The sequence below is a fragment of the Torulaspora delbrueckii genome, chromosome 1 (assembly GCF_000243375.1).
Source record: "Torulaspora delbrueckii CBS 1146 chromosome 1, complete genome".
In the NCBI taxonomy this organism is placed as follows: domain Eukaryota; kingdom Fungi; phylum Ascomycota; class Saccharomycetes; order Saccharomycetales; family Saccharomycetaceae; genus Torulaspora; species Torulaspora delbrueckii.
This window is the reverse complement of record NC_016501.1, coordinates 1,200,793-1,221,212: the sequence shown is the minus strand read 5'-3', so window position 1 is coordinate 1,221,212 and position 20,420 is coordinate 1,200,793. Positions and strand designations below refer to the sequence as shown.

Sequence of the window (20,420 nt, the reverse complement as noted above, 5' to 3'; positions counted from 1 at the left end):
TAATTACTAGTATATATATATATATATATATATATCTTAAAAGGCTTCTATTTTTCACCGGAAAGGCGTCGTCACTACTAGCAACAAAAAAGAAGACTCACTGAAGTAAGTTGAGCCCAGCTACTCAATTTAGTTCAACTGCGAGCCTATTTCTTGGCTGAAGTCCGCTCATTTACAATAGATCTACACGTTGTTTTAATAGATAGGATTGCGTGATCCTTCAAAATATTGCTTAGTTGATGACCATCTTACGTTGAGGAGTTTGGGAGGAGGCAATCAGAAACAAGTGGAACCAGCTCGTAAGTCGCAATATCATCTTGTGTGATCTTGTTCATAAGCGGCTTGAGGAATGTATTGAAATACCTCATGCAATCTTTACCATCGAAAAATGATCCATGACTACGAGTCCGCTTGAAGTAAGCATTCATAAGCCTCGCAATCTCGTCCCAGCGATCGACGTCTTCCCCAGGCGCAACATTCACTATAGTTGCAAGAAATCTGATTCGATTATTAGTCGTGCTTTCTGAGGGTTTCGAAAGGTTTGGAGGTTCGTCAAACAGCCACGGAATAACGTTACACAACAAATTCACTAGACGCATCTTTTTTCCACTACTCAGAAGAAGTAGTATCCACAAGACTAGTAACGTACCCAAATACTTGTTTTTCGTAAATGTCATGACAAGCCTCCATATAGGTCTGTTCCAGTAGAAATCTCGTGGTAGAGTCGCATCGGCTAACGAAAGTGGTTGTTTTTTGGCCTGCTCGAATTGATCAATAATTCTTTGCTGGTACCTGTTTACAGTATCACGCAGAACGCTCTTTTCATCTTCGATATTATCCTCGATCTTATCCTTGAATTCTGGCTTCAAAACATAACGCCGAAATAAGCTTTCGCAGAGCACTCCATCGAAGAAGCAGTATGGTGTCCTCCATTCGCCAGTAACCAGAAAATCTCTGTTGAGTCTAGCTGCGACATTGTCCCATTCCAATGCTGAACTTGAATGGTTTGAGCTCAGGATCTCACTAACAACTTCTGCCATTAATATCGCATTCTTCGATACCAAACTCTCAACTGATTTGTCTCTTTTGATCATCCCAAATACGAGCGTCAGGGGGCCACATAAAATGAGGACTATCATGACAGTAACAAACCATCTGAAGTGGACTGAAGAGTCGATCCAGTACACGGCGAGCAATAACACTCCGACCAGGAGGAGCAATGCAATGGATAAATAGGATTTAGAAGCTTCATAACAGCCCCATGTAAATTTAGATCTGAACTGATTTTTTGGAATGGCAGTATTTACATCCTCGCGATCGGTACTACCAGACTTTTCCATCTTCCATAGAGCCCTTATGCTCGAACTCTTAACCTTGAGCATTATTTCTTTCATTTTTGTTAAGCGGCGTAACCACTGACAATGAAAAAACCGACATAGTTAAACAAGACCACACCACCTGACTACAATATAGGCTTCTCAATCGAGAAACCTGGGGGGCAAATTGGACAACCCAAGACTCTTCCTCATATGGGTACTTCTGAAAGTTGAGTATGGGCTCCTTACAAGAGGAATGGGAACTGAAACGCCTCCCATTATACTCGAATGATACGCTTGTGAGTGCGATTGAATTATGACTAAGATATACATACAATACTTATTGTAAAGCTTAGTGACGACGGGAAGCAGCGATGATGTTGTTCATCTCTTCAACCTTAGCCTTGGCTCTGATGAAAGAACCTAGTCTCTTCTTGGCGACCTTTCTAGCTCTCTTTTCACCAGAGTTTCTGATCAAATCGATCAATCTTCTCTCGTATGGGGACAAACCAGCGAATTCTCTGACCAAAGAACGAACAAACTTGGTTCTGTTGGATACAGCACCCTTCTTGTAAGAGATCTTTGGGGCTGGGGTCATGGAGTTGACCTTCTTACCTTTGTTCAAACCAACAGCAATACCTAGAGGAACGTTAGTAAAAATGTTCAATAATTTTCAATCTCATCACCAATCTTTCAATTTTTCAAACTACCACATTTCATCTTCATGTATATCTCATATCCCGGTGATTACTCATATTCATTCTCATGCTTAAACATACCAGTCTTGACAGCCATCTTGTTATTCTTGTTGTGCTTAGACCTCCTAATCAAACCACTGTAAACGCTGTTTCTCAAATCAATATTGGTATACCAATTGACTGAAAGTTGGTGAACGGAGGTCACTAGGACCAAGAGGATACCACAGCCAGAGGGCTTCGCCCGCTAGAAGGGGCTGGCGTAAGCCCAGAAGGAATTCTCTGTGAGCTCTGCCTAACTTGCCCAGCCTAGTCTAGTGAACTCTCTGCCTAGCTCGGCTTGATCGCGGCCTGGTCTGCCCGAAGGATGCAGCCTACAAGTGAAAAATTACAATATTTTTCAAAAAAGATGTACGACTTTATGTTACGCGAGGGTGTACTGATGAACAGTCACACAAAATAGTTGGCTTTTCTTATATACAGGAATTGTTATAGGAATCGAATTGTTGATCTATACGGTTATAGTTGAAATATCGAGTCCGTATTGTTGTAGTTTACTGACAATTTCACTTATGGATGCATTTCTGTGGTCGTCTACGAATTTCTTATAGTTCAATTCTTTCTTATCGGCTTTCAATTCGAGTTTTTCAAGTGGGAATAATAATTGCATCAATCTTCTTCTACCAACGGTTATCTTTAGTGGACTTCCGCCAATAATTTCCTCGTAGTAAACTTTTACTTTATCACCGTTGGGGGTTTCAACTAGAGGTGCGTCTTTGTGTGGTGGATGGTTTCTGCACTCCATTTTTTTCATTACTTGATAGCGAAGTTTCCATCCAGTGGGTCCCAATTCTTTGATTCTTGCAGATTTATCCTTGATCAAGTAATTATCGATACCACCTTCTTTACTTATGGTTCTCAACACTTTTGCAGTCATCTTGATACTGATCTTCTTTTCCAAAGTTTCACTCCATAGACCCTTTTTAATCACGTTGGGTAGCCATCTTCTTCTTGTCTTTGTTTTACTCTCGGAGATGTTGTTCCCGTATTGAACGAATGAGGCTCCGTATAAACCTTTGTTACTTTGCTTGAAGATATTGGACTCTCCATATTTGTAATCGGGTGCCTCTTTCCTTCTCTTTGGGATATACAATGGTTTGGCATCACCTATGTGGTATTCCGGTTGTTTAGCCACTTTTCTCGTTTCAACTAATCTCCATTGTCTCAGTGTGGTAGCTGCAGATGAGAAGGCTCTTTGAAAGCTCTTGCTAGTGAATGAAGACACCATTTGCCTCGGTCAATTGTTTATCTATTGTGATTTCACCTGGTCGAGGCGTCAGAAGTTTAAGACTTTTTTATTCAAATAGTGAACGTCACGTGAGAAGCGTCAGTATTGGATCAGATAAAGTAGACGTCGATGGTTTATCGTTGGCTTTGATTGAATCCTCATGAAAGTGTAGCCATCTGTTTCTTAGAATTTACTTCTATTCTGATGCGAGTTGTCAAGTAAGAGAGGTAGGTTGTTTGGATTATTGAATTTTCAAGCGATTTACAGCTGTGACATTCTGACTGAGACCTACTACATTCGTTTACGTATGTGTTCTCCGTATGTCGAAGGAGTGCTTTTACATTACTACAATCATTGCTTGAAACCGTTCATTGACTAAATAATTGAAAGCTTGAATTTATTACAATTAATTTCAAATCTCGGCTGAATTTCCCTAATATCAACTAAACGTTAAATGCGCTCCCAATGAATCTGTGAAAACGGTCTGTATAATTCTATTTACCATATGAGAACACTAGTTGTTGTCGTTTTTGAACAGCTTAGTGAATGCGTTAGCTATTGGAGGTTTAGAAGCCCTAAAGCTCTGAGCACCTGCTTTATTGCCTGCCTTAAGCAGTTCAATAATTCTTTCCTGGTCATTAATCTTGTCTTGCAACTTTATATTGGCATCCATAACTTCAGCGTTCCTCCGTATCGTTCTATCAAGGTCTTCTTTCAAGTCGCTTGGAATTGCAGCATCTGGATTTGGCAACTCTTGTTTCCGTCTTTCTTCTTCCAACTCTTTCTTCAGAGTAAGTATGGTGGATTTTTGATCCTTATTTTCATCTATCAGCGTTTCTATCTTTAATCTGTTTTTGATCAGTTCGTTGGCTATCTCAACATGTTCTCTATTGAGAAGTGTGTAATCACGCTCAAGCTTTCTAACTTCCAGCTGCAACTGATTATTTTTGATCCTGATAGATTCATACTGAGCCTCCTTTTGTTGTTCGAGCTCATGAATCTCTTCATATTCGGCTGAATAGCGTTTCAAAGAGAGTGGCGTGACGTGCACATCGTGCATTGCATCTTGAACAAATGCGTCTATATCATAATCTTCGTCCGTAATCTCGGGCAGCTCGCCTTCAGTATGTTTATTTGAGCTTATGTCTTTCTTAAGCACCGAACCTGCATCGCTGCCATCGTCTTGGGAATTTACTTTAGAAATTCTTCTTTTAACTGAATCCTTCAGGTAGTATGCAAATAGTTCGTTCTTCAGGAAGTCAAGTAGTTTATCAAATTTTAGTTGAAGGAGTTGTTTTGAATTTTTGAGCATCAAATTGACTGCAATTCTAAGGACAGATTCAATACCTTCAACAAACACAATGTCATAAATTCTCAATACAAAAACCAGAGGAAACCTATATGCGAAAAAGGTCAAAAACCATTGAGTCGCATACATGGAAGAACGCACTCCCTGCCTCGTCAAATGATTGTAAAGTTGTGGTGAATTTTCTTCAAAAAGCCTATCGAACTGATACAACAAGAGCATCAATCCAGGCATGTCGGGCAAAAAGAGCTCTCGCAACCCATAACTTTTCATGAGCCTGATCAGCAAACCAAACGAGTCAGCTTCAGTCTCACAGTTCATTATGAGAGGGGTCGCAATGAAGGCCATTCCTTGTGTATATCCAACATCTGGATCATATACTGAGTAAACATTCATAACCTTGTAAAGGCTCTCCACTTTATCATCAGGAATGAACTTTGTACGTTTCAGATCTCTCCGAATACTTGCCTCATGTGGTGACTCGGTATCCAATAAAGTCAAATATATGTCCTCGAATTCCTTGGACTTGGAATTAGCGATTAATTGCCAAATAATTCCACGAATTTGTGGAGGTATACCGCCTGTAATTGCTCTCTCGAGCTTCTCAGGATCGCTCGCAACAGATGGGAAATCATTAACGACTTGAGTCCAGTATGCCCAGTCAACTTTAATCAATGCTCTTTCGTCATCGTGCAAATCGCCCAACTCTTCTGTAACACCAGCCAGGTCTGTTTCATCGCGAAGTAGTCGCTTTGGACTCGCTGTTGCTGGCAGACTCTCTAAAAACGTTGAGTATGATGATTTTAGAATGTTTTTACCACGTTCCAAGTCCTCCCTTGACTGTTCGTCTTGCCGCTGATAGTGATGACTCGTCTGACGAAACCGGTTTACAATCAAACTCATATCGGCAGCAGATTCTACTCTCTTAGCCTTGTTAATTCTTGGAGGCGGTTGTGGTGGCCCATTAGCAACTGCCATATTTTGCCTAAACTCTTCTGATTGCATCTCTTCGTGAAGTGGAGGTGGGACAGGGTATTTCTTGAACTCTCTTTTAGGTAGCGGGGGTGATATGGGTGATTGAATAGCCGCAGGACTGCCTGGTGTTAGCACTGATGGTGTTTTTGCAACCTCTTGAGAAGCTATGCGATCCCTCGAAGGCAATGGTGGTAGGCTATAATTCTCTATAGCATCCTTCACCTTGAGCTCTTCCTTCTCCAGAACTGCATGAGCAGCCGCTATCTCTGAGGTTGCAGGAACAGGTGTTGCAGGAACAGGTGTCGTAGTAACAGGTGTTGTAGTGACCGGTGTCGTGGGGACAGGTGTCGTGGGGACTGGAATCGCAGGAATTGGCCTCTTTGGAGTTGCGTTAATTATTTCTACCTCTTCTGGCTCAGGAATTGGCTTTTTTTCCAACTGCGCATTCACTCCTAATCCTTCATCTAAGGTTTCGATTTCCTCTTCTTTCAGGTTATTAACATCGGGCATTGCAGACTCGGCAATAGGTTTCGGGTCAATTTTCGCTAGGTTCTTTAAACCTTCATCTTTTGCCGGTGCTGAAACCTCAGGTTGAAAATCGTTGTTCAACTTCTTTTCTTTCTCAAGCGGTGGAACCTCAGGTTGAGTAGTACCTTGCAATCCTTCATCTTCACCTGAGACTAATACCTCTGGTTGAGATTTGGTTTCCAAACCTTCATCAACCGCCGCTACTGTAGGTTTAGCTTCTTGATGAGCGTTGCCTGAGATTTCAGCTTCCTCCTCCCCAATTTCCATCTTAATCTGATCAATTGGAGTCACTGGCACCTCTTCATTTGCATTCGGTTTTGCAGTGCTAGCCTTACTCTCTAAGACCACAACATTCTCGACTTCGGGATCATTGGCCTCAGGAATATTGGCCTCATCAGTCACAACACTCTGAACTTTCTCCTCTTTACCATTTATAGGCATCTTTCCACCCTTTTTACTCTTCTTCTTCGCCATTCTTCAGACACACAAGTGGTCCAGTTTGTCTGTTATCAGTTTTGAGAACTTCGATTAACCTTAATTGTCGATGCGCTCTTAATAAACTCGGCTAGAATTAGTGAGCAGCCAAGCGAACAACACAAAGTGTTCAATGAAACACGCCTATGTGCTTCTGATTGAGCCTGGAAAGCTCTGTAAAAACCATGAATCCTTCATAAGTATAAACTATACACTAAACTAGCCAGCTAGCCTCACTTGAGACATCATATTCTAGTCAAACGAGCTGGTAATGATCCCAAGAGGAGCACGATTCCGATAGGACAGAAGAGCAATGCAAATCGATGCTTGATAAATCATTAAAAGAATTGACATTGGATAGAATATTATCATCTTTGTTGGGTCCCGCACCCCGCCGTTCATGATCTGGATAAACACAACCCAAGGTTATCCCCAGATCCACAATAAGTTTCTCTGCTTCGATCATTGTAAGGTTGGGGAAATGGATGCGCAGTCGGCCCCCTTCGAACGTCAATGGCAATGACCCATAATTTTCATAGATTCGTCGGACGGCCTCTTGAAGTTCTTTCAAAGACTTGGTGTATCTTGCAATTTCGTCTTGTAGATCATCCACTATCGAATCGTTAACAAAAACCATAGCAGGGACAACGTTTTCGAGATCAAGCTTTGGCATTTGAAATTCAACAAATGCACCGAAAGTTTCGGATTCGGATCCGGCATAAAGACATTCGGTTTTGTGATTAGCGATCATGTCGAACACTTCCATCTCACGAATCAAGGAAATGTCTTTCCCAGAAAGCTTAGAAGAAGGCTCCATGAAACTTTTCATGCGCACTTGAGTGCTCTGATCGGTTGGTTTGAATCCGCTGAGTGAGTTGAAGAAACAACGCAATGAGATTGACATATTGTTAACAGCTTCGTGAGTGAACTTAATACTAGCGGTAGAATACATTCTTCCTGAGGAGAATCTTGAACTAGTCATATTCCAGTTCGTAAACAAACCACGAGGAGTTCCATTAGGAACTCTCGATCCAGATGAAAACAAAGTAACTCCACTTCTCACAGAATTTTTACCCTGTGAAATGTTGCGAGTCAGTTGCTGACGGCCCAAACCCTCACTAGATCTAGCAATTTGATGAAAGTTTCGGGAAGTAATATTTCTCACAGGGAACCTAGCAGGAGTGTTCCTAACTGGTACAGGAACTTTCATCATCCTACCAGCATGTGCGGGCATATGACGTTCCAGCACATTTCCCAGCTCTTGATCGATCGTACGACCCAGCTGTCGTAACTGTTTTTTGGTCAGTTTCAACCACTGCCTCCAATCCTTAGAAGACATGATTTCACTGATTAAAGGTGCTAGTTCTTGTTCTTGTGAAAGAGTGAAGTTGCTTAGATCAAGGTGCCCTTTAACTGTGAGGCTTATCAATGACGCATTTTACCCGGCCATTACAGTCTTTACTTGGACAAGCTCAGCAATGATCTTTACAGCCTCTGAAGAGCTACTGAGGGCGTTTGATGGTCTCATTCTTGCTGGAAATTAATGCGAGGTGTTGTAGTTCTTGGTTGGTGTAAGTCGAAGAAGTGCACTCGGATATGTTAGCTGCTTTTTCATCAAACTCGTTCAGTTAGCCGAACGACTGAATCTCCGGCTGGAATAATGTAAGACTCCCAGTAGTTCTTTACTGAGCTAAAACTAAACGATGGTCCAAAAATGGGTCAGAGACTCTGAAATTCTTGATTGTAACAGTACTGCAAGCCTTCTTATTATCCCGCGACGAAGCTTTGAGATCTGAGCTAGATTATGCTCAAGTTAGCATTCGTGGATGCAAAGTGCTTATGCCTTGATTATGATAGCGTCCATCTGTCTTTTTCACAGAATATTCAAGCAGTGTGGATGTAACCTGTGAGGTCGTTGCGTAACAATATGATGAAGCTGGACAATAATTATTGTCATTTGCCTGCAACTAAACGCCATCGTTTAAAAGAGTAGTCACAGCTCCTTATTGACATTAGACTGATTCTCAATGTTAGATCGGGAAGCTCAAATATCATCAGCATATTGCACTATTCCAGATAGTAAATGCAGACTTACCTTTCAACATATCGTTGGATCTCCTGACATTGCTATACTTGTTACTCAGGATCACTGAGGCTTCGTCTAAAAATTTAGACTATAATCTTCGCCTCCAACCTGTGTTTCAAAGGTGGAAACGCCAATTCCTGATTGGTGATAGCTAAAGGCTGGATCGCCTCTGTACTGATTCCTTAGGTAAAGACCGAGTAAAGGCCATCTAGTGAATCTAATCACTTCGCTACACGCTTGAGATTAATTCAACGTATTGTAAACGGCCAGCTGTATTGATTTGTTGCTGGGTTTTCCATGTCATCTCCACTAAACACTGATTCCTAGCGATCAAAGGACCACACGTCAAATTCCTTTCAGCACAGCTAGAGGCTATGACCCTCGATTTTCGATCCGCACACAAGAAGCAACTAACTCTTCTCTAGGTCCCTCTTTCTAGGTTCTAAAATCTTGAACTGAGTTCAATCTCAGTATAACGCGTATTGGAATCGTTAAAATTACAGACGCTTGGCCATTCCCAGCACGAAACGACTCACATAGATACTCTGAAGGTAGCAGAATACAGGAGAATACAGCGATGACCATCTTGAAAGGTCTAGAGACTCCGAGAACCGTATTCATGTAAATTGAAGTAATTCACGTGATGCCACTCGGCGGGATGAAATCTCATCACTAGATCAAAACACACAACAACTTCTCGGTACAACTAGATATAGGAACTTCTTCTGAGAGTTTCTAGTTGACCAAGGATATAGCCAGGGTATTATAGTGCTAAGCTGCTTCACTTTATGCGCCGTAGGCGATAGTTTTGACAGTGAGAGGTCGCGATGAATATGGTAGCAAAACCCTCCAACAATCTCAGACGAGAGCACAAATGGCTGCGAGAAACTACATCCTTTCAAGATGATAAAGACCTTGTGCTTCAAGTGATAAACAAACATGTACTTAATAAGAGGACGCGAACGATTCCGCCCATTGGGCATGAAGATAACAACAATTTAACAGACAAAGGAGATGACTCTGTACCTGTGAGTGGTGCCACACCTTTTTTTGAAGAAGCTTTCAGTTGGAATAGGTCAAGTGATAATTCTAAGGTTTCATCAAGTTGGCAGGACAAGGAAAACCTCGCCAACGATAGAACAACGATACATCAGAAATTACCGCGAAGTAAAATACTTCGACCTGAGCCACCTTTGGTATCAAAATCTCTAAACCATCCCATTGATCGTCCTGCGCAGGTTAAACAGAGCTTTTCTTTGGTTGATTTACAGAGATCTTTAATAGATCTACTAAAGCTCAAAGCTCAATTACTGACCCAAAAATGTCAAATAATCGAGTCTACTTCTCTATCGGAAGATAGTAAAAAGTTCCAGCTCTCCAAAGAAGTTAATCCGCATCTGGTCAAATTGGAATCACAGATAGGTTCGCTGGAGAAAGATATGGCTATGACCACTAAGGAAAATCAGGAAAAAAGATTTGATATCTTTAACAGTAGTGATGTCAATAGCTCGATGGAGGGTATACCGATGCACAATAATAAGACGACAGCTGCTGGCAGTACGTTTAATCACAGCTTGATGGATATGCTGCCGAGCCCGGCAGATGTAGATCGACCAGATCAAAGTTTACGACCTAGCCACGGTTCTGCTCTCATAAATGAGGACCTCATACAGGTGTTGGATGATGACGATCGTTCAATAGAAGATGATGAGCCTACGATAATTTCTCAAAAATCACTGCAAAGAGCTCCCACAATGACACCTCAAAGTCAACAAGCAATTGAAGATCAGATTAATAATCAAGATGAAAATATACACCAACAAAACTTGTCGAGGAATTTAAGAGTAAGAAACTCTATTAACTATAAGATACCCGAAAAGGATGATCCCTTTGACTACGTTATGGGCGCGAATGAGGATAAGAACAGTATGGATCGCAGTGATGTCACGGTGGAGGCTGAAGAAGATAACCTTTCTGATTACATGTCAACAAGGGACGAGGAAAAGGATGAACTTATTCATCAAAGTGATTTAGAGTTTGTGGTCGAGGATGGAATTGATAAGACAGGTGATACTGCATACTCTGACAACGTAGAGGAATCTGATGCAGATATGAGTATGAACTTTGCTCTCCCCAATCAAGATTCGATTGAAGTGATACTTTCATCGCCAGTCAAATCCAACCCGTTTGAAGCAGAGGTTGAGCATATTGATCTACTTGAGGATGATTTCGATAAAGATCGTATTGTGGATGACAGTGTACCGTATCCGTTATCCAATAATCTTACGATGTCAAACTCTGATCTGGAACTTATTGCTAGCGAGGAGGAAGAGGATTTATCCGACAACGATCTTGAGCGTTTTGATGAGGAAAGAGAGAATAGGGCTTCTGACGCCAATATCAAGGACCTAGATGATGATTTAAAGATTATAAATGAGAGAAAGCTTGAAGAAGACTCACTTTCATTCGCGCCCACGATTAAAAAGGAGTGCTCGACGCTAAGTAAGAGTAATGGCGAAGATGACGATCTCGAGGACGATTTCTCGTTGGCTGATATTATTGGGAAACGGTCTGAAACGCTACCAACCGAATCCAGACATCCATGGTCAGCAGAAGTAGAGTATAGGCTACGCGAAATTTTCAAGCTTCCTGGCTTCAGGCCACATCAGCTAGAAGCCATCAATGCGACACTTTCTGGTAAAGATGTCTTCGTATTGATGCCGACTGGTGGTGGTAAGTCCCTTTGCTACCAATTACCAGCTGTGGTTAAATCTGGCAAAACTAAAGGCACAACCATAGTGATTTCACCGCTAATCTCACTAATGCAAGATCAAGTTGAACACTTGTTGAGTAATAATATCAAAGCTAGTATGTTCAGTTCTAAAGGAACAGCCGAACAAAGACGACAAACTTTCAATCTGTTCATTCACGGGCTGTTAGATCTGATCTACATATCTCCCGAAATGATTAGTGCCTCCGAACAGTGTAAGAGAGGGATAAACAAGTTATACAATGATGGAAAGCTCGCGCGGATAGTAGTGGATGAAGCCCATTGTGTCTCGAATTGGGGTCACGATTTTAGACCTGATTATAAGGAATTGAAATACTTTAAAAGAGAGTACCCCGATGTTCCCATGATTGCTTTAACAGCGACGGCTAGCGAGCAGGTTAGAATGGATATCATTCATAATTTAGAACTCAAAGAGCCGGTCTTCTTGAAACAAAGTTTCAACAGAACTAACTTGTTTTATGAGATTTTGAAGAAGACCAAAAACTCCATTTTCGAAATATGTGATACAATCAAAATTCGTTTCAGAAACCAAACTGGAATCATATACTGCCACTCCAAGAATTCATGCGAGCAAACCGCAGCCCAGATGCAGCGTAGCGGTATAAAATGTGCATTCTACCATGCGGGAATGGAGCCAGATGACAGACTTACAATCCAAAAAGCATGGCAAGCAGATGAAATTCAGGTAATTTGTGCTACAGTGGCATTTGGGATGGGTATCGACAAGCCTGATGTTAGGTTTGTGTACCATTTCACAGTTCCACGTACATTGGAAGGGTATTATCAGGAAACAGGTAGAGCCGGTAGAGACGGTAAATTCTCCTACTGTATGGCCTACTTCTCATTCAGAGATGTGAGAACAATACAAACGATGATTCAGAAAGACAAGAACCTTGATAGGGAAAATAAAGAAAAGCATCTCAACAAACTTCAACAAGTCATGTCATACTGTGACAACGAGACAGATTGTAGAAGGAAATTAGTCCTTTCTTACTTCAACGAAGACTTTGACTCTAAATTATGTGGCAAGAATTGTGACAACTGTCGTAACAGCTCTCATGTCATGACCGAAGAAAGGGATGTTACCGAGGATTCCAAAAAGATAGCCCGATTGGTGGAATATTTACAAGATTATCGTGTGACTCTCATTTACTGTCAGGATGTTTTCAAAGGTTCAAGAAGCTCGAAGATTGTTCAAGCAGGTCACGATGGATTGGAACTTCATGGTGCTGGGAAGACAATGCAAAAGTCAGAAATTGAGAGAATTTTTTTCCACTTAGTCACTACCAGAATTTTGCAAGAGTACTCTATAATGAACAACAGTGGGTTCGCAGTCAACTACGTCAAACTTGGTCCTAACGCCAAAAAGCTGCTAAACGGCAATTTAGACATCAAGATGCAGTTCACAAAATCAGCACCAGGTTCAAGATCGACGTCTGCCGGTACAACAGTCAGTTCTAAAGCGGTTACGAAGAGTGCGGCTAAACCCTTACCCACAAAGGCAGCTGCCAAAGAACATATCAAATCATTCGCGTATGAAGAGCATCAAACCAAGACGTCCGCAGGTCCAATCGCACTGAACAATAATATGTATTCGCACTCAACACAGGAGCTTGGAGAGCTCACCTATGCGTACGAAAAACTGAGAGAGACGTCTCTCAACATCGGGAATAGAATGAATCCCCCAGTTGCGAATTTCGTATCAGACTTGGTTCTAAAGAAGCTTGCCAAGATCCTGCCGGTGACCGAAGAGGAATTCAATGGACTTCTTGACGTTACAGACAAGAATCGGAACAGGTTCAAATATTTCAAAAGCACGATCATGGAGTTGAGGAAGCGCAAAATAGGACTCCTTGTTGCATCCAACGGCGATACAAGTACTTCCACTAACCATAGCATAGTCTTAAGTGAGGATAGTAGTGCGATCTCTGACAGGGCTTCGGTAAGATCAAGGTATTTCGATGCCGATGCTGACGAAAGAAGAGCCACGCAGGAGATCATCAATCAAATTCGTATGACTCAGACAACATCAGGATCAGTCTCTTCGATAACCGCTTCTAGTTGTAGGAAAAAGGCAACTTCCGGACGTGGATTCAGGAACTACAGGGGCAATAGGAGGAAAAGGAAATAATCCTGAGGTTGCATAAAGGCGTTAATGTCTTATAATGATATAAATGTCTAATGCTTTAATTCGCTGTTTAAACAGTAAGCTTAGGTCAGGCTCACCTGGTCACATTACCGATCACAATCGAGCTGTCATCTATCTGCATTGTTAATTGTATCCGAACTGGAATTAAAATTACATTTTTATACCTTTAACTATTTATGAATTATGCATGTTATCTAGGCGTCATCCTTAGCGACTTCTTCCACGGAGGGACAGGTGCAAATCAAGTTCATGTCACCGTAAGTATCATCTAGTCTTGCGACCGGTGGCCAGAACTTGTTGTATTTCAGGAATTTCAGAGGATAAGCTGCCTGCTCACGAGTGTAGCCTCTCGATGCCCAGTCTTCCGAAGATATCAGATCTTCTAGAGAGTGGGGTGCGTTCTTCAAAAGCTGGCCCTTTGGCTCACCTGCAATAAGAGCATCGATCTCACCCTTGATGGCTACAAGTGCGTCGACGAATCTGTCTAATTCTTCCAAATTTTCGGACTCTGTTGGCTCAACCATCAGAGTTCCTGGAACTGGGAATGCCAAAGTTGGAGCGTGAAAACCATAGTCTTGCAATCTCTTAGCAATGTCAATGGCTTCAACACCCTTGTTTTTGTAATCACGAAGATCGATGATAAATTCGTGCGCACAATGCTTGTTGGAACCACCGTTCGTAATAAATAGAATCTTGTAATGTTCCTTCAACCTTGTCATCATGTAGTTTGCGTTCAAACTTGCAATAACGGAGGAGAAAGGTAGACCTTCACTACCCATCATCTTGATGTATGCATAAGAGATCATAAGGACTAATGGATTACCATATGGAGCAGATCCCACAGGATGAATTGAATCCTCGCTGCCGGTACCCGTGATCATCTCAACGACATCGTGCTTTGGCAGATGTGGGATCAGATGAGATTTGACACAGATAGGAGCACCAGCTGGACCACCACCACCATGAGGAATAGCAAAAGTCTTGTGCAGGTTCAAATGACAAACGTCTGCGCCAAGATCACCTGGCGAAGTTAACCCAACTTGTGCGTTCATGTTAGCACCGTCCAAGTAGACTTGACCACCATATTGATGAACCAACTCGAAGGCCTCTTGAACACCAGGTTCAAACAGACCATAAGTGGATGGATATGTGATCATAACTGCAGCTAAATCTTTCTCATGCTTACGCACCTTTGCTTCTAGGTCCTTTAGGTCTAAGGAACCATCTGATAAACAGTTCACTGGTACCACTTTCATACCGCACATAGCTGCTGAAGCAGGGTTTGTACCATGTGCCGAGACTGGAATTAAACAAACGTTACGGTGGGATTCTCCTTTCTTGTCCAAGTATGACCTAATTACTCTCAAACCGGTGTACTCACCTTGAGCACCGGAGTTTGGCTGTAAAGAGACACCGTCGAAACCTGTAATGCTGCATAGATCCTTCTCCAAAGATGCCAACAACTCTTTGTAACCTTGCACCTGGTCAGCAGGTTGGAAAGGATGTGCATTGGCAAATTGAGGCCAGGTAATTGGCATCATCTCAACAGTACTGTTAAGCTTCATGGTACAAGAACCTAGTGGAATCATGGAGTTTGCTAGCGACAGATCACGCGATTGTAGACGATGTAGGTATCTCAGCATGGCAGTTTCGCTATGATGTATGTTGAACACTTCGTTGGTCAAGAAGCTGTCTGTTCTTAGTAATTCCTGAGGGAACTGTGGGAAATCTTCGACTGATGGCATGAAGTCTGAAGGATTCGAACTGTTGGTAAACAACTTGATCATATTCTCGAGGTCCTGCTTTGTGGTAGTTTCATCAAGGGAAAGAGAAACTGTGGATTGATCGACGGCAAACATATTCGTGTTATATTCCTTTAAAGCCTTCTCCAATAGTTCTTTAGATGTAATTTTGTTGCCTAACTTGATGGTCAAAGTGTCAAACCACGAATCGTTAACTAAGGAGTGAGAACTGCTATCGATAGCCTTGGCCAGGATAGTAGTCATACCGTAAATTCTCTTTGCAATATCTTTCAAACCCTCAGGACCATGATAAACCGCGTAGTTTGCTGCAACGTTAGCCAATAACGCCTGGGCGGTGCAAATGTTAGAAGTAGCCTTGTCACGTTTGATATGTTGTTCTCTAGTTTGCAAAGCCAATCTTAAAGCTGTCTTTCCTAGACGATCCTTGGAGACACCGACAATTCTACCAGGAATCTTTCTGTTCAAAGAGTCGATCACCGAGAAGAAAGCCGCGTGTGGACCACCGTAGCCCATAGGAACACCAAATCTTTGCGTGGAACCCAAAACAATATCTGCACCGAACTGAGCAGGTGGTTTCAACAAAGTCAAAGCCATCAGATCGGATGCAACACTCATATGAGATTTGTGTGAGTGAACCGCTTCAGATAATTTCGATAGTATGTCACCGGACAAGATAGAACCATCGGTAGCAGGATACTGGACAAGGCAACCTGCAACTTTAGGATCCTTCAGAGTATCCACAGCACCTTCGACGTCAGTACAATCAATCTCAACAATCTCCAATTTGAAAGGCTCGGCTCTAGTGCGCAAGACAGCTTTAGTCTGCTCATGAACTCTCTTGTCAACCACGTACTTGGTTTTCTTCTTTCTAGAAGCATGGAACGACAGTAACATAGCTTCACCAGCTGCTGTACCTTCGTCAAGCAATGAAGCGTTAGCCACAGGCAAACCCGTCAGATCACTGACAACAGTCTGAAAATTCAACAGCGATTCCAAACGACCTTGAGAAATTTCAGGCTGGTAAGGAGTATAGGATGTATACCATTCAGGACATTCTAGCAAATTTCTCTGAATGACAGCTGGCAAGAAAGTACCATAATAGCCTTTCCCAATGAAATTTCTAACCTTATAATGATTCTTTTCAGCAATCTTGGCCATATGTTCCAACATTTCCTGTTCACCAAACCCCTTAACTGGTGCTTCCAGCTCCAGCGAACGTTTCTTGAGGATATTTGAAGGCACTAGAGCCTCCACAAACGAGTTCAACCCTTTATAATCCATTGATTTCAACATATATTCGACATTTTCGGGCGAAGGACCTAAATGACGCCTAGGAAAAGAATCCAAAGGTCTATCCAAGCTCCCAGGCTTTGCTCCATAAACTTTACCATATCTTTCCAATGAAACGTCAGCTACACTTCTCAATTGTAACCTAACCAGCCCAAAAGGCCTATTCAAGGCCCCCGAACGCACAACTTGCGCAACTTTCGATCTCAGCATAGCTCACACTTGCTCTAGAGACTACAGACAGACTCCTAAACCGCTCGAGGCCTCCATTTATATACTTTGAGCTCCTCTTCTTGTGCATTTATCGATTAAGATCTGCTCTTGCAGCCCGCTGACTTCTTGCAGCTCATCGCCCGAGAAGTCAAGCCGGCATTATAAGCTGTAAATCGGTGAATAGTTCGTATTTAAGCTCGATGAGCAGCTATATTTTGACTGTTTGGAATCTCTTGTGACTAATGGCACCAAACCAGTCGCCCTGGGGTCTCCAGACGATGTTGTTTACCTCTTGTCCGCCCGAAGCGTAGAACATGGCGGGTTTTTGTACTGTTGAATCTGGTTGTGAGTCCGGAGTAGTATCTTTGGTAGATTCTGAATCGAGGTGGGTGTTCAGGTCCCAGTATAGGACCTGACAGTCATCACTGGCTGAGAGAAGAACGTTTCTGCGGGTTGGGTGCCATTTGATTTGATTAATTGGAGCCGTGTGGGCTTCTAGTGTGAGTAATGGAGAGCCTGGGCTGCGCATGTCGAGGATAAGGACCTTGGATGAGTCTATGGCGAACGTAGCAATGACGTTAGGGTCGAATGGTGAGGGCTCGAGTCTAAGTAGAGCTGGTGGAACGGTTGGTGAGGGCAGATCGGGTGCACCATCGGGTATTGTTGGTTCGTAAATAATTGTGCTGTGAGCAAGGCAACGTAGGTCAAAGACTCGTACACTGCCGTCTCCACCGCAACTGGCGAACAATTGGGTTGATTGTGTAAGGAATCTTACGTCGAACACTTCGCTGTCATGGGCGATCAACTGGGTCTTGATGTAGTTAGCACTTTGCAGGTCCCAGACGATGCAAGTGGTATCGATAGAGCTTGAAATTAGTAGGTTGGGGTCTGTAGGGTTCCAATGAAATGATGTAATTGGCGGAAGTTCACCCAGAACACCATTAGTGCCCACTAGTTCCTTCCCCTTCTCACTCTGCTGCTTGTTATGCTTACACAGGGACAAATTGATCTGTTCCTGGATGGCAGTTTCGTCTTCAGTCAAAGACCAAAACCNNTCTAGGGAGTCTGAGCAAGTGGCAAACGTCCTTGGCTGAGCCCTAGCAGGTTGCCATTGGATCGTGCTAACAGGGAAAGTTACATTACATTCTGCCACGCGGTCCCAACTAAGCACATCCGGCGATTTGATCACTTGTAAACGATTTACACCACCTTCCGCATAAGAGCCTAGGCAAACGTAGTCATCAACACTCCAATCCACGGCAAACAGGGGATAGTGAGCTTCGTATTCGCACACGGGCGGGCCACTCATCGATGTCGAGTTCCTAAACTGGTGCAACTGAGAATATCCACTGGGCCACAGCACTGGGTTGGAGTAATCCAAGGGCGAATACATTGGGGAATGGGATCCATAGTAACTCGTCGTACCACTACCAGCGCCTGGCGGAAGTACCGATCCTTCATAGGGAGTAGACAGGTAATTGCTTTGGGGTGGTTGTCTCTGATAGCTTCCGAACGAGATAGAACTTCGTTTTGAGCCTCGTGCAGGGTCCATCGATGTGCAAGAACCACTAAATAGGTGCTAGGACGGGTTTCTTGAACTTGTTCAGGTTGGAGTGGATTTTTCAATCTCGCTACTAATCAATTAAAGCTGATACGAACGCTTATTCGCTACAATGACAAAGATAAAGATAGGAAAAGAATAGTAAAGATGTCGCAAACTACTCAAGAGGTCGAAAGGTAGTAATTGGAGGTCCCAGTGGTCGATTAATAACCTATTAGAAGGTCAGAAGAAGGTTCTATCACGTGGAGCAGGTCCGTTGTCGATGATCTGACAAATTTTCAGTAAAAGTGGTCAAGATTCAGCCAACTTTGATCAACAATTGAGCCAGGATTAAGCAGTAATTGGGGTGTTCTAGCTCGATTAGCCTGTCTAAGAACTACCAATTGCATTTGTGTGTTTGGGATGGCTCGTCAAAATTTTTTGGGACTTGTTGTCTCCCAGGGAAAGATGCAAAAGACTGTGAAAGTACGTGTCGAAACCAAGGTGTTTAACAAGCGGATCAATAAGGAATTGTTCCATAGAAAGGACTATTTGGTGCATGATGAAGGTGAGATTTCACGCGAGGGAGATTTGGTGCGCATAGAGGCCACAAGGCCGCTGTCTAAATGCAAATTCTTTGCCATCGCAGAGATTATCAAAAATAAAGGTCAGCAGTTTGCGTTGTATGAGTCACAGGCCAAGGTCAACGTTACTCAAGAGGAAGGTGAAAGGACTAAGGAATTTCTGCAGAGAAGAGCAGATCGCGTGCTGAACAGTGATAGCGTATTGTTGCGCGACGTTCGTACTATCCAAGAAGCTTTAGCGAAAGGCAAATCTCCAGAAGAATTAAGTGAAATAAAACAGCGGTACGGTATCCAAGAATTCTCCCCAGAAACATTGAAGCAACTCTTGCAATTGGATGTGTCAGCGTTACAGGCCGATGTAGATCAGAAACGTGAAGGAATAGACTACGTGCAGGATAGGATAAAGGAACTCAGTTCAGACGATGAGAAAGGCTTCCAGTTTCTAAGAGAGCATGGTGTCTCCGATCCAGAATCGTTGAAGAAAAACATTAGAAAGAACATAATGAGAAAGCATATTTTACAAGAATTGTAACTTGCATGAACGTATATCCTGTACATAAAACTATAAATTAATTCCATAACAAAAGTATAATCCCTAGGCGGTACCTAGGACTCTACCACCGGTACGGGTGGGTTCTGGCGCATTGTGCAAAGGTAATGAATCCTCAGCTACAAATACTGAGCTGTACTTCTGCGTGTCTCTCTCAGTCATATCCTTTTCTCTGTAAAACTTGACCCATGAAGGAATCAAAGCAATCAGTGGCTCTGCCTTCTCCTCAATCTTCTGGATAATCCATGAAGGTGGCATAATCTTACGGAACACCTTTTCCTTCGAACCAATAAAGTATCCGACCATAAGGGCAAAGAAGTGACCCCAGAAGCTGACCCCTGGCACAAAGATCGAGATCAAAATCAGGAGAACTAGTGGTGATAGTACTGTGGGAAAGGCAAAGTTCGAGCCCGGTATGTGGTATCTTGGGTGAAGGGCAGACTCTTTTAAACCAAAATACCCAAACATTGTAAAACACCAACCACTGGCTCCAGCAACACTGGCATCGGGATAAGCCAAGCGACCAAATAAACAATATAACAGGCCCGTAATCACAGCAGCAAGGTTCAAAACTACACCAGTGTGCACTGTACCATGTTGGGATTCAAAAAGGTTTAAGGGACCCATCAAAGAGATGACATTAAAGAAAAGGTGAAAAAACGAAAGATGTGCCAACGGATAGTTCGATAATCTACCGATATTGAACATCGATTGGGGCGACAGTGTCATAGCATCGAAGATCGGAATGATCTTGTTCAATAGAAATAGGAGGGTAAGGAAGGCTGCGAGACCTGTTGTCAAAGCCGATGGTGGCTGACCATTGGGCGACGTGATGGCAGACCAATTCATCTTGGATAGGCTGCTAGCGATCTCTA

At 42.7% G+C, this 20,420-nt stretch overlaps 10 protein-coding genes across 10 annotated transcripts; 2 read left to right on the top strand and 8 right to left on the bottom strand.

Moving 5' to 3' along the window:
- Window positions 1-248: 248 nt before the first annotated feature.
- Window positions 249-1,394, bottom strand: TDEL0A06960 (uncharacterized protein; the record flags this gene model as incomplete). Its single annotated transcript, XM_003679191.1, has 1 exon — window positions 249-1,394. One exon carries the CDS (start codon window positions 1,392-1,394, stop codon window positions 249-251), a length of 1,146 nt encoding a protein of 381 aa, XP_003679239.1.
- A 274-nt stretch (window positions 1,395-1,668) lies between these two features.
- RPL36A (60S ribosomal protein eL36) lies at window positions 1,669-2,111 on the bottom strand (the record flags this gene model as incomplete). Its single annotated transcript, XM_003679190.1, has 2 exons — window positions 1,669-1,955; window positions 2,096-2,111. 2 exons carry the CDS (start codon window positions 2,109-2,111, stop codon window positions 1,669-1,671), a joined length of 303 nt encoding a protein of 100 aa, XP_003679238.1.
- Window positions 2,112-2,522: 411 nt separating this feature from the next.
- On the bottom strand, window positions 2,523-3,299 carry MRPL24 (mitochondrial 54S ribosomal protein bL28m; the record flags this gene model as incomplete). The annotated part of the gene is made up of 1 exon (XM_003679189.1): window positions 2,523-3,299. One exon carries the CDS (start codon window positions 3,297-3,299, stop codon window positions 2,523-2,525), a length of 777 nt encoding a protein of 258 aa, XP_003679237.1.
- Window positions 3,300-3,813: 514 nt separating this feature from the next.
- On the bottom strand, window positions 3,814-6,549 carry TDEL0A06930 (uncharacterized protein; the record flags this gene model as incomplete). The annotated part of the gene is made up of 1 exon (XM_003679188.1): window positions 3,814-6,549. One exon carries the CDS (start codon window positions 6,547-6,549, stop codon window positions 3,814-3,816), a length of 2,736 nt encoding a protein of 911 aa, XP_003679236.1.
- A 289-nt stretch (window positions 6,550-6,838) lies between these two features.
- SPG5 (Spg5p) lies at window positions 6,839-7,921 on the bottom strand (the record flags this gene model as incomplete). The annotated part of the gene is made up of 1 exon (XM_003679187.1): window positions 6,839-7,921. One exon carries the CDS (start codon window positions 7,919-7,921, stop codon window positions 6,839-6,841), a length of 1,083 nt encoding a protein of 360 aa, XP_003679235.1.
- A 1,574-nt stretch (window positions 7,922-9,495) lies between these two features.
- SGS1 (ATP-dependent DNA helicase SGS1) lies at window positions 9,496-13,590 on the top strand (the record flags this gene model as incomplete). Its single annotated transcript, XM_003679186.1, has 1 exon — window positions 9,496-13,590. The coding sequence occupies one exon, from the start codon at window positions 9,496-9,498 to the stop codon at window positions 13,588-13,590; it is 4,095 nt and encodes a 1,364-aa protein (XP_003679234.1).
- A 212-nt stretch (window positions 13,591-13,802) lies between these two features.
- On the bottom strand, window positions 13,803-16,871 carry GCV2 (glycine decarboxylase subunit P; the record flags this gene model as incomplete). Its single annotated transcript, XM_003679185.1, has 1 exon — window positions 13,803-16,871. The coding sequence occupies one exon, from the start codon at window positions 16,869-16,871 to the stop codon at window positions 13,803-13,805; it is 3,069 nt and encodes a 1,022-aa protein (XP_003679233.1).
- A 208-nt stretch (window positions 16,872-17,079) lies between these two features.
- On the bottom strand, window positions 17,080-18,423 carry TDEL0A06890 (uncharacterized protein; the record flags this gene model as incomplete). The annotated part of the gene is made up of 1 exon (XM_003679184.1): window positions 17,080-18,423. One exon carries the CDS (start codon window positions 18,421-18,423, stop codon window positions 17,080-17,082), a length of 1,344 nt encoding a protein of 447 aa, XP_003679232.1.
- A 411-nt stretch (window positions 18,424-18,834) lies between these two features.
- On the top strand, window positions 18,835-19,527 carry MRPS17 (mitochondrial 37S ribosomal protein uS17m; the record flags this gene model as incomplete). The annotated part of the gene is made up of 1 exon (XM_003679183.1): window positions 18,835-19,527. The coding sequence occupies one exon, from the start codon at window positions 18,835-18,837 to the stop codon at window positions 19,525-19,527; it is 693 nt and encodes a 230-aa protein (XP_003679231.1).
- A 63-nt stretch (window positions 19,528-19,590) lies between these two features.
- Window positions 19,591-20,394, bottom strand: RBD2 (putative rhomboid protease RBD2; the record flags this gene model as incomplete). The annotated part of the gene is made up of 1 exon (XM_003679182.1): window positions 19,591-20,394. One exon carries the CDS (start codon window positions 20,392-20,394, stop codon window positions 19,591-19,593), a length of 804 nt encoding a protein of 267 aa, XP_003679230.1.
- Between the last annotated feature and the right edge of the window lie 26 nt (window positions 20,395-20,420).